We start from the raw sequence: 13,494 nt of genomic DNA on the forward strand, positions 1-13,494 counted from the left end.
ATGCTTCATTCATTCCTTCCTTTATTCATTCAGTGAATGCTTGCTGAGTGCCAATGCCACCGTGCCAGCTCTGTGACAGAGCACTGGGGGCTCCAGGAGTTTGCTGCTCTTAGACTGTGGGAAACAGGGAGGTTGGTACAGAGCAAGATGCTCAGTGCCTGCTAATTCCTCCTTTGAACAAACCTGCAAAGTTACCAGTTGGTTTACAAATGGAGAAATGGCACATGAATTAAATGACTCCTTGGGTCCCTGAGCAGGTGAGGATGAAGCCAGGCATAGGCCTCGCCACCCTGAGCCAAGGCCCTGTGATCAGGGGGCTGCGCTGGGCTCTGCTCTCTGAGTGTGCCACCCGGGTCCCACCTCCAGCGCCTTTGTGTCAACCTCACTTGCTGACGTAGAAGTGAGCTCTGCACTCACATTCCTCAGTTTCCCCCTAAGCCAACTTATCACTGGCAGTTAGTATTATGGGTGCTGGCTCTGTTGAGCCTGGAGTTACTTTTCTCTTCTGCCCATGTCTTTTATCTAGAGTGGTGTCGTGGTGAAGCTGGGCACGGAGTCCGCTGTTGCTACAGCTTTCAGTGCCTTGTCGCATCTCCTCTGTGCCGTTTACGTGCAAAAGTAAAATTTGTTTCCCTTTGAAAATTGCAGACTAACAGATGAAACACTGCCTTAATTATCCTTCTGTAGAGCACACTGAATATGAACCTCTGCTCTCCTGGCAGACCGAGAGGAAAATACGTCGTCAACCGCAGTTACTGGTACCTCTTCAAACGTGGACGGGAGCCTTACCCCCACACGGCCCCGCCTCCGGACAGCCGTGAGCGCAAACAACCGTCACCCGTTGACCTCAGTGTTCCTTGGTATATGAACCGAGGTGGAGGGGGATAAAAAGGAAATACTACAGGTATCTTTTTACAAATGAGGACAAAAAGAGGAAAATTGCAAAATCAGTTAATTTTTTGCTAACATTTCTAAGACTCTGCCATTTGCTTAAGTGTTTAGCATTTTGATGGCCTAGAAGTCAGTATAATTACATAATGGGATTGTTTTCAAGAAAACCTTTTTATTTAGTTTTAAAGCTTATTTTATTTCATATATATTTATATATCTATTAACATTGTGTATCATTTTTATAAATGACGTACTGTAAGCATATCCCAAAATGCTACACTCTTTTGTTGTTTTAAATAAAGGAAGGTACTACAAGGTATCTTTCACATCTTATAGTCTAATCCATATCCTTCTAGCAATTCTCATCTCTGGAAAGGATCCACTCATAGCTGAGTTTAGGCAAGGCGCTAGCACTGAAACCGGTATTGTCTACACAGAAAACAAATACACTCAAAATTTACCTGTTAATTTGATGGAACTTGCACTGGGAATGTATGGGACCCGTGGAATTATTGTGACATTAAATCTTTTTCAGGGTTTGAAATTATTCATAATGGTGTACAACAATTATACAGTGTCTGTGGTCAATTCTCACCCAGAAAAATGATGCCTTTAGTCTTCTGTGCAGATCTGTGTCATTTATCTTTGCTCCTGATACACGTGTATTTCCTTCTCTTTCATCATAATGAACAATGTAAAACCTTTTGTAAAACCTTCAAAACCTTTTTTCTACGTTATGAGTGTTGGACTTTAATTTTAATGGATAAAAATGAGACAACTTTGTAGGATAATAGTATCACTTCAAGAAATGTCAAGTCAGGAATGTCGTAAGCATATGGGATCTAATGGCCTTTTAGAGGGACGTTTAGCGCCCTCTAGTGACCACGGTTCAAGCAGTTCGAAGGGAAATTCCCTGCCAGGTTTCTTTCTGGTTTCTAGCTAGCAAATAAACAAAGCAGTGTAGTTCTTTGGCCAATAGGTGGTTGCTTCCTAAAATTCTTGAGGCTGGATTATTTTTGTAGCTGTAAATAAAGGATAAAATAGCATCCACCAGGCAAACCGCAGCTTGTCTTCTGGCCTCTCATTGACCATACATTCCGAAAGAACATTTCCACTTGTCCCTGAATATTGCAGTTTTTCCCAAAATAGGTGCTGAGATTTGTATTGGGATCAGATTAAAACTGTCAATCAATCTACAACATAGTTTTTGATCGTTTACATCATATAGTTTTGATTCAATTCAGTGCATTTAAACAGAATTAACCAAATTTTTGTAAGGATGGACTGGAAAAGAACTGGCCTGCCTTGATTTGAATTGTGCTCTGAACCCCTAAGAGGGAAAGATCCTCTTCATCACTTTGCCAGAGCTGCAGTGTAGACAGGATACAGTGTAGCAGTTGCCGCAGTGAGACAGACACACTCTGTTTCACACACCTGCCTTCAGGTGTGGCTTACCACTCGGTTAAGTCTGCAGGGTCCCTCATTACACTCCTGCAAATGCAAAAGCGTTGTTTATAGCAAACATTTTGTTCCTTGGCTTCATTTCCCATTCTATGTGTGGTATAAGTAAATTAGCAAATATGTAAACACATTGAGTGACGTAGAGAAAAGGCCACTTCAATCTAAGGCTAAGAGCAGCCTTTATAAAGCACGGGGACAATTGTTTAAAGCAGGCTTCTCTGCAAAGTTCCATTAATTGGGCGACATTGCAGTGCAATTTATTATCTTTCTTTAAGAAGTAGTATATATTTTAAGAAATGCTTTATAAAATAACTACAGGTCAAGACAAAAATAAATGCTGATATTCAGTATCTTATAAGAGACCTACGCGTTTTACAAAAAATATTAAAAGTCTGACTAGTGATCAGAATCTAAGTTAATTTCAACAGTCCCAGATAACATCTCAGGGTGGCCAAGGGTGGAGTTGGAGGACAGTAACTGGGACACTGTACTCCAGCTCTGAGTAGGGGGGCAGAGGAGCAGGATGGCCACATGCCTTTGTGTGCCCTCCGATGATGTGACATGGGTGCCAGACTGCCCTGTGGTGACAAGTGGCAGTTTGATGACTACGATATTTTCGCTCATATATGTCCAGTTATATGGATAAAGATGTTGAAATACACTTCCTGGTTCACAAATTGTGTATAGAAACATCATCATTGAAACAGGGAATTTAAAACTTTCTTTAAATTATCATGCCAAAAATAATTACTCTGTTCTTAGGGTTTGCCCTTTTTTTAGCCACAAGTAATACATTGACATATTTAGGGTCTCTGGTACTGATTTTAATACTCCTGCAGTTTTAGAGGCAGATAGAGTTGTGTAAGAGCAAAGCTGGCAAAATTTGAGAATATATGCGATGCTTATGAAATTGGGTTCACTGAAATCATTGCCCCATTTGAGCCTATGGAACTGAACTGACACGTGCTTCAAAATTAAGGAAATTGCACCGTGGTGTTGAGAAGTGGAGAATTTAGTGTGTGATAACAATTTCCTCTGTTTAGATTAGTTCCAATCAACCAAGATGCTGAAGGCTATATTAACCACTTAGAGAAAGTGTTGAAACAATAGTTATTTAAATTGTAATTGGATTATTTCTTAATGTGCTGCTGGAAGAAACCACACACTTACCCAATGGAGTGGAACTGTAGTCGTGAAGAATGCTTTGCATAGAAAAAGGGTCCTTAACCAGTGTAGAATGGGTGACTTGGGGCTGGGAGTGCCTTATGCCGCATATGTTGTCAGGCGAATCCTCCGACTGACATAGATGGAGAAGTTCCATGGGTGAGGTAGTTTTCCATTGTGGGGCAGCTCCAGATGCTCGATCCTTATCTACAATCTCAGGCATGTCTCTGGCAAAGACCTTTGGGACATGCTTCGTGCAGCGTTCTCATGAATAATCCAAACTTTATACATTTTAAGATTTATGTGTCATCTTGGGGACAATATACAGCACTTTTGTCCTATTGTTTGGCCCTTAAAAAGTCTGCATTCCATGGGTCGGTCCCAGGCTCTGCCGTTTTACGGGTGTGGAATTTGAGTTGACGGACGCAGACTTCCTGAATGCTCGGACGCCCCGTGACTGGTCAGAGCCCTGTCATCTTGTTTCCCAGTGGCGACCAGTCATTAATATTGACTGAATGGGTGACTGCTGTATATAGATGACCATTGCAAAACACATGAGTGTCTCCTGGTTTTCCTTACTAAAACGCGTCAAAAAAGAGCTGCTTCATTCTTGTTGTAGATGTTTAAAAAGGAACATACATTTTTGTTTGCACACACATAGAATTTGACAGCTAGAGGTATTGTTTGCTGTAGGTTGTACAGATATTTAAAAAAACGTAGCACATTAGATGTTACTTATATAATTTTTACTTAGAATGTAATTTATATTTATTGTAAATGTTTTGAAAAAATAGATGACCCAAAGGAGAAGCAGGGACAAACACAACAGAAAAGATTCTCTGTCGTTATTCTTGTAGTATACTCCCTACTGATATTGCTACTTTACATTTTGATTTTTAACAAAATGGGTCTGTACTATAATTCTCCTATGTAACCTGATTTTTAACTTACCAAGCATCTTACCATAACAGTTTTATGTATCACTAAGTATTTATCCACTGCATCATTTTCCTGCAATATTTTCAGCGATGGTAAGCATTTCACTGAATGAGTATTTAATAAGGGAGTCCATCACGCAAGCATGCGTGAATCTTCTGTTGTGTCTCCAATTAGGATTACGGCCCATTATCTCTTCTGTGCTCACAGGTCATTTTTATCACTATATTGCCCTCACCTAACGTGTTCTCGATGCTTGCCCTTCCTCTATAGATCCCACATAGAGAAGTTAGTAAGAAAACAAGGATGAGAACTTGTGGACGCTTCAGAAAATAGGAAGACATGGTTTTAGAACAAATAAATGACAACGTTCCTTTTATAGTTACAGTAAACGTATGGTTTATTTTACTTTATTTCCCTTTTTGATTTGGAGTAGGATATGAAAGGGCTTACAAAGGGCTTGGCAAATTCCTGGGTAGTGAGCCCATGATGGGTAAATACAAAATGGAATTGTGCAGTTTATTCACAGAGATGCTGGGAGGGCCATACTGGTCCTGCGTGGTGCTTCCTATGTCCCAAGGAGGGTGGAAAACAAACCTGTCCTGACGGATTCATGGAAGGATGGCCCCCCAGGTCAAGGCCATCTGTGATTGCCCCCAAAATGGGTCTGCCCAGTGATCTGAAGGGGGTCTTCCCCCAAGGATGGGTGGTATCTAGTTGGAATGGAGCCCAGTCTTCAGGCTGCTGAGTGGTCTGGCGCTGAGGCCGTTGACTAGCAGACACTTGGGGTGGGGGTAGGGGAGGGTGAAGTGATTTCTGTATCTTCAGAGGATTTCCCCCTGGAGTAAGGTTTGGGAAGTGGTTTCTGGGCTATGTTCTGAATAATACATATGCTATCAATAGCCAATCAATGTTTAAAAAAGAGAACTTTGCATTAAATATACAGGGGATTCCAGGCTTCGAAGCTGTTGTCCCATTCTGGACGTCAGGGACTGTTCTCTTTGAAGGTAATAGGAGTCAATCGAACATTTTGTCATTAGAAATGAGGAAGATTTGCATTTTTAAAGTTTTGTAATAGGATTTATAACTCATTATCTCAAAATTAGCTTTTTATTGGATCACCTTTTATATTTGTAGGCATTTTCAAAATTAGACACAATGAAACTTATGGGTAGACTCTTCAGGAAATAGATCAAATAATAGCATCATGTGTTCTGTTTGTAAGTATCCAAGAAAGAAATTAGTCTCTAATACAATAATATTTTATTAATTAAAGAATAAAGGATATATATGTATATACATATATATGCATCATACATAAATAAGAGAGAGAAAGACAGAGATTGGAGAGAGAGAGAGAGAAAGCAAGGGAAATGATGGAAATTACCAACAGTTGGAGTAACTGGATGAAGGGTATTAGGAGTTCTTTGTATTATCTTGTAACTTTTCCGTAAGTTTGAAATTATTTCCAAATAGAGAGTTAAAAACTTTCACTGTTTACTGTTTGATTTGAATTAGGCAAGAACCAAGGAGTTAAGGGGCAGACCCTCAATGAAAAATTCTCTCTCCCTAAGGATGATGACGCTTTCGTGCTGCAGAGAACAAGTGAGGGGCTGGTTTGGAATCCAGGAGTCAACGCTGAGATGGGACCATGCAGAACTTTCTTCCTTGGCTATTTTGTTAGCAAAGGGGTCATCCGATTTAAGGCTTCTTTTGGGAAATCCGTAATGGGGGGCTGCTTATTGGAATACTACAGCTAACATTTAAAATTGATGCTTCTCAGGAGAACAACAAGCAAGGAATCTTGGTGGAGCCAAGGGAGTGTTTTTCTCAGCGCTCCCGAATCCTAGTGGAAGCTGCCCAGATAAAACAGCTCAGTACTTTGAAACTTTAGGGGAAACAAAATTTTAATCAGCCTGCCATCTCATTCATTGTTTGGAGATGAAAAGAGCGGAACTCAACATCCCCTCAAAACGTAGATGCTGAGAACCTGTCAGGTTCTGAGTTTTACACGGAACAAGATTTCTGGTATTTTTCCCTTTCTTTCACTGTTCTTTTTTTTCCTCTCTTTTTTTCCCCTTCCTTCCTCCCTTCTCCTCCTACTTTCTTTTCTTCTTCTCCTCATCCCTCTCTTCCTTCTCCTCTCCCACCTCCCCTTCCTCCTCCTCATCTTTCTCCTCTTCCTCTCCCCCTTCCTCTATCCTAACACAAGGGGGCAAATCACAGGGACACTATAAGACATAGACACTTGGACCAGTTTATAAAACTCCGGAGTCTGACTGAAATCAATTCACTGAATGTTGAGAAGTTGCTAGATGACTCAGGATTCTTTCTATTGTGTTCTGCGGGTCCCCTGTTGAGACCACACCTCTTTACTGGTCCAACTTTCGTGTAGCTAGATTCAAAGCAAACTGTTGTTTCTTTCAGAGAGCAAGTAATTTCCTGAAAATGAGTAATTAAAGGCCTGAAACCCTCTAAGGAATGTTCAGGCCTACATTAGCCATACTTCCTTTGAGTGGAAAACAGACGTGTGGCCCTGAACTTACAGGTTGGATTTCAAAACCCTTAATGAGATCTTCACGTGGCATCACCGTGTAGCCAAGCGTTCTATCAGAGGCTGTTTCTGCAGCGTTGATTTTTGTCAGAGTGGGACCAGCTCACTGACCATCTAAAGTGTTTGTAGTAATTTTGGTTATTTTGATTTTAAATAAATACTTGACAACAAGGATCTGACAAGGCTTATTTTTCTCTTTACTTTTCTTGGTTATGGTAGTTCTAGAGTCTTTGCCTTTTCAACTGGTTTATTGCAGAGCCAATAAAAATTACATGTGTTTGGAAGGAAAAAATGAAAGTGTTCTGGAACACTCAAGCCATTGAATAAACGAAGGTTGTGAAAAATCAGCAAGCAAATGGCTACTATTAAACGTTGTCGTCTATTAACATGAAGTCAGTTGCACCTGCAAAGTTTCCTTTAAGGACAAAGGAGCCGCAATTGGGGGGGCTCAAGTCTTGTGTCCCAGTTATGTGGGAGATCCAGGGAGATGAAGGCCGAGAAGGCCCGGTGCCCGCTGTCGGGTGCCCTCAACGCCCGAGATTCTTGCAGCGCATGTGAAACCGTGCGGAGTCCCGCCACATCTGTATCCTGACTTGGTGCAGCGTGTCACACGGCGGCACACCGGGTCACACCTGCTGTGGCAGTCCCAGGCAATTGATGCCTTTTTTTTTTTTTAATTAAAAAAAAAAATCTCCTGGCTGCATATCATCAAGAAAAACAACATTGTTTTCAGGGTCTCTTATCTCTCCACTCCCAAATATCCTGTTTCTTCGGGCTGGGCGGCCAGGACCAATAGAAAGCTCTTCCTGCCATTGGCTGACTTCATTTCCCAGACCTCGCACAATCTCATCCGCTCTAAACAACCTCATCAAAACTACTTTCTGGTCAGAGAGAAGCAATAATTATTATTAACATTTATTAACGATCAATAAACTTGATTGCATTATGGCCAGCACTATCAAGGTAAGGAAAGGATTCCTTTCATTTGACAAAATCTTGCGTTCGTTACTCTTTTCTTTGGTTTCCTTTATCAAGGCAGATAAGTTAGGATTGGGCAACACCCCCACTGCCACAATAGAGGACAACAAGATTTCCTTTGCACTGCCTAGTAAATTTCCTTTTTCCTACTCCAACCATCCGCAAGGCTTAAAAACTTCAAACTCAGAAAAAAATTGGGGTTTCTAAATTCACTGTTGAGTGCTGTGGATGACTTTTGCAAAGGCTTTTCGGAGTGCATCTGAATTTTCATATTCTTTAACTATCCCTAACGGTGCCTGGATGCGTATCTGCTAGAAGGCAATGGACGTGGAGAGGTTGGAGGGTAGGGTCAAAGGAAAAGATGGGCTTGTAAATGTGGAACTTTCGGCGGCTCTTGAATGACTCCTTAGCCTCAGGGATGCGAGCCAGTCCCAGTGGAAATGAAGAGATACCCGGCAGCGGCTGTTGGTCATGGGACATGCAAATGTTGGCTTGATTCTTGGATCCTTCATGCCGAGAACGGAGCGTTCTCATAACTCAAATGGTGGTAATTCGATTTGTTCGGTTATGTATTTGTCTATAATAAAATACCTACTCTGTGCGCTGTGAGTAAGCTTTCTTCCTCGTGGTGGTTGGTTTGTGGGAATTGGAGAGCAATGGCCTGTCGGTTCTCTGTGCTCTGGGGTGTGTGGTCTGATGTGTTTTTCTTGCAAATGTTTCTAGTAGATTGCATATCGAGATTAACGTGGAGGTAAATCTGTATAGGTGGTAATCTAAATGTGGCTTAACTCCTGGAAGTGAAGACAATTTAATGGTTAGTGCAAGTCCGCAGGAAAGTCCGTGAAGTGGTGGTCTGTTCAAATATTTTCAAGGCCACCATGCCTTGGTGACATTTGTAGAAATGAGAAAAATCAGCAGCAAGAACAGATACTGAAAGGAGGAAAATCAGTTTTATTGGGCACTTGTCTTTAGTTTTGCTGCGTGTAAGTGGGAAGCGTTTGCTTGTGTTCTCATCGAGGGTTTTGGTTCATTGGAAGCTCATGAAAATGGAAGTTGCCCAGAATTGGGCTAAGGCATTTTCAAAAATCCTCCTCGGTTTGGTGTTTATATAATTTGAAGTATTTGAATTAGAGGATTTGATGAACACCCGCCGTGTAAACGAGGTTTCAGGAGTTCTGTTCAGTTTTTATTTCCCAAGGTATTTTATTTTATTTCTCAAGGTATGTTCAATAATATATATATAAAAAAAATTCAAGGCTCAAAGACTTTCACCTTATAGAGGTTTTTCTTTCTTTGGCTTCAAGGCTTGTTTAAGATATAACTATCGTCACAAGGAATTTTAAAATTGGGGATTTGAAATGCTTGACTTTCAGCTATATGAGCAGAATTTATTTGATTTTATAACTCAAAATGCTACCCTTTTTATTCTTATTTTCACCCTTAATTATGTCCCTATTGCCTAGCATAGCAATGAAATAAAATATTCTTCGTAAATTTTGAATACCGTCAGTACAAATTTATGTATGTGTGTCTGTATGTTTCAAAAAAGAAATCAGTGTATTGTAGGACACTGAAATAACAAGTCACATTTTAGAATGTGGGATACATTTTGCAAAACATACAAATGTGTTATACTGTTTAATTTAGAATATACATTTCTGAAGATAGGGTGCTGTTTTTGGAGCTTGAATGTTTTGTGACTTTCAGAATAAATTTTGGGAAATAGTTTCCACTCGTCTAGGATACTGTGCTTGATTTCACATTTTATTACACTGCCCCATATGTATATTGTATATATCGCAAGTGAACTTTTAAAATGACTTCATGTGAATGCTTTTTAATCCTCTGTTAAAACAAAGTAGCCCCTCTTTATAAGTAACTTCCTTTGAGTCGTGCTCTGTTCGGCTTCCTGGGTAAAGTAATGAGATGACTTTATAGACTTGTTTATAGAGTGGAGAAGGAGGCCTGAGTCTGTTGACTACAGTTTTAATTATGTTAGTGCAAAGCTCAAATTAGCATAGGGAAAATTACAGCTGTCCGTTAGAATTAGGAAACAGCCTGTCATACAGGCAATTTCCAGTCTCAAACGCAATCTGTTTGTTGTTGTGTCAGTAAATAAATCAATTAGTCGATTAAGTATCAGATTTTGAATTTGTTAAGTTGGTACTACACTTCAGAGTAGGGTCTTTTTTTTTTTTTGCATTAATATTTATAAGACACTCTGAGGCACTATGAAAAACTAGATGTTTTTATCCTGTCTTTGTGATTCTCACCATCATTTTCCCTTGGTATTTTGGAATCGGGAACAGAATGTTTCCATTGGAAGAAGTAAAGGAATTTTAGGAGCTTACATGAGAGTGTCTGTTTATCTCCAAGTGTCCGTGGATTTTAAAATCAGATTAAGAGTTCTAATAAAAACATGTGAGCATCAAGGGTGACGTCCTGTATGCAATTCACAGATCAGTTTTGGTGCTTCCACCTGCTTCTGTGCCATCCGACAATGCTTAACACCCCTCCCCTTCTTCCCCCCAAAACGGCACGGTGTTTGCTTGTAGATTCCAAGGAGCCTGGAAACTGATTGTGCTGCGTTAGGACTTCTAATGCAACCTCCCCAAGACTTCCCTGATCCTTTTATTAGGCCATGGGCCACTTGGGGAGTCTAATGAAGCCTACAGTCCTTTCTCAGAATAATGCCTTTAAATGCATAAGATGCAACACATAGACTGACAAGGAAAGCTAATTCTAGTGAAATAACAATTCTCTCCTCAGGCTCCTTCCGTGGTCCATGAACCCCAGGTTACAACCCCTGATGCTAGAGTTTAAAGTTCTTCAGTCTTTAAAATGGGGATGTGGGACTTTCCTTTATCACAGAGATCTGACCCTGAAAGGACCAGGAGGGAGCACGCTGCAGACAGCAGCTTCGTGGAAAGCATCTTAGAATCTGATAGGATTGGCAATTTACTAACAAGGCTTGATGAGGGAGCGCACTGTTACTGTTTCAATTAACTATTGAAAGAAGTTCCTTTCCTTGACTGAACAGAGGTTGGAGAGTTTGATGATAATTGAAACATGAAGTATTAATTTAAAAACATAGAGTTTGTTTTGTATGTTTCATGCCTCGCACATAGCAGGCACTCGCTATTTGCGATCCTGTGTGAAGAAAACATTGAAAAATGAGGATTATATGAAGAAAGTCCATCTCCTCATAGGATTTTGATGGGTGTGGTTAATGAGTTTAATAGCTCCAGGTGTATGATTTTTCATCAACCCACTGGCTTACGTGGAATAAGAATTGTTTGATTCCCTGTTACTGTGGGGGGATTCCGTGACTCTGTCACGGTGGGAGGAATATAAGATGTAAAATGCTGCTGTCCTGCCATGTAAATACCTCATCGCCGGAGTGGGCCCTGATCTTCTGTCCTTTCCTAAAAGTGGAATCACAGGGCACTATCTTCACATGAATTGCTGCTTGTATTGGTGAGTGGCTCTGGGACACAGTTTGCTTTCTAGAATGCCCCACCCTTCTCCCTAGCTCTCTCTGTGTGTGCGCACTCCTGCCCACCGGGCACCCTGACTCAGCGACCCTGGAAAGGAGAATTGGGAATGACAGAATTTGTGAATATTTTTTCCTATTAAATACACTTAGGTAGGACTGCAATGCTCTCAGAGAAAGTTCTGAAAACCTGAACCATTTCTTAATTATCTAAGCTTCCTTTAAAGTGACTATTTTATTTAAAAAAATGTTTTTTGCAAAACTGACTTTCATTTTTTTAAAAAAATCCACAAAAGGACACATACCTATGCTTGTTAATGTCTCTTGAAAAAAGCATATATAAAAATAAAGTAAATAAAGCAATCATTGCTGATGCCTTCAGGAAAATATTACTTTTGTGTTTAGAACTTCAGAGTAAGATTTCCCTCTGTGGGGGTGGAGAGTCAAAGTAGAAAATTCCGCTTTGGCATGCCAATTACTTGGCAGATGTGTTGATTTAATGGCTGATGCAGGAGAGAATCATGGCAGAGGAAGCCATGGGAAAGCCAGGAGTTGCTCAGAAGTGTAAGATCTCCAGGCCTTTCCAGTGTCGGGAGCACACTCTGCTCTGGCAGCATCTTCTCTTCAAGGCTAGGGAAGCCCTCCGAGGCCGCAGGGAACCCATTGCCGCCTCTTGTCCCGACAGGATGGAGAACAGCTGTCCTCTGCCTCGGGGATGCTGTCAGATTGCCCCTGAGATTTCTTTTCTTGTGTAATCGGCCACAGACACACCTGTATTTGAATCCTTACTCCTCAAGTGAGTGTAGGCAAGGGACCTAACGTGTCTGACCTCAGTTTCCTCCCCTGGAAAATGGCATTCTCGTGGCCATCCTTGTAGATGGTGCAAGTTAAGTTCTGTAGGGCCTCTAGTCTGTGCTCAAAGAAATGGCAGACGCCATCACATAACCCAAATTGATTTAACCTTTCCTAATGAATTGCACTGTCTTTCTAGCCCTGCTCTGAATTCTCTGTGTTTGAAGTTACTCTGCTTCAGTGGAAGCCCAGGGCCACACGGACTCTGTTCTGATGCTTTCGAAGAGAGAGGGGGAATCACAGGGTCTCTTCTACGGGTTCACACTGTGGCCTCCCACACCAGGGCAGGACACACCTGCGCTTGGGGGCAACAAGCCAAGAGAGGTCAGGAGGAGGGAGCTGACCCTTCCTCCTGATAAGGATGTAGCAGGGCAGGGGCCAAACACAGGGGCAGACGGAGCAGCCAGGGAGTCGCTGGAGGCCAGGCTGGTTGGAGGGTTGGTTCAGTTCTGTTCTGACGGCATAGGCTGGTGGCTCTGTTGCCATAGGAGGGCAGGGGCCTGCAAAGCATCTTGCTCCTGAGGACATAAGAACGGGGAGACTGGAACACCTTCACTGCTCTATAATCTCATTAATTTTGAAAAATGAATCTTGTTTTCTTGTACAAATTTATAGTAATAAACATTCTCATTGTAGAGAAAATGAAAAAAATCATTATCAAGTCCATGTAAATTTCTCCTAATCCCAATGAGCCAGAGAGAATTACTAACATTTCGTGTGTGTCTTCCTATTGTACGTTTCTGTCTGTCTTTCTCTCTATCTTTTCTCATTGACATTGTTTTACAGACATTTCCCCATGTCACTAAAAAGTTTTGATAAGCAGATTTTTTTTGCTCAATTTGATTCTGTTTAAAATAAGTGTTATAATTTATATGACCAATATCCTGTGGTAGGAAATAATACTGCTTTCGATTTTTCACTAATTACATTGCAATGCACCCTCTGTCTAATTTTTTGTAAATTCACTTTATTAGTATTGGTGCTTAGAAAAGGAATTATTGGACCAATGAGTATACGTATTTTTAAAGTCTCTACCAAATGTAAATATTTGCCAATTTAAAAAAAATGACCAGTTTACCCCAGAAGGATTGTCCCCGTTTTCACTTCATCTAGCTGTAGATGAGGTCAGTTCCACTGCACTCATAGCAACTCTGAATGTTTTACT

At 41.0% G+C, this 13,494-nt stretch overlaps 1 protein-coding gene across 4 annotated transcripts in view; it reads left to right on the plus strand.

Annotated features, from left to right (window-relative positions):
* LOC124234361 (transcriptional regulator ERG) overlaps positions 1–13,494 on the plus strand; it is a 257,281-nt gene that overhangs the window by 139,765 nt on the left and 104,022 nt on the right. The window contains exon 1 of one of the 4 annotated variants that reach the window (XM_046651706.1): positions 7,845–7,969. The exons of the other annotated variants lie outside the window; for them this stretch is intronic. Coding sequence (XP_046507662.1) covers positions 7,952–7,969 — 18 coding nt within the window. The 5' untranslated portion in view covers positions 7,845–7,951. Of the gene's footprint in view, positions 1–7,844; positions 7,970–13,494 lie in introns of those variants that run through there. 4 annotated transcript variants of the gene reach the window in all.

This window comes from Equus quagga, unplaced genomic scaffold, assembly GCF_021613505.1.
Source record: "Equus quagga isolate Etosha38 unplaced genomic scaffold, UCLA_HA_Equagga_1.0 73442_RagTag, whole genome shotgun sequence".
Lineage (NCBI taxonomy): Eukaryota > Metazoa > Chordata > Mammalia > Perissodactyla > Equidae > Equus > Equus quagga.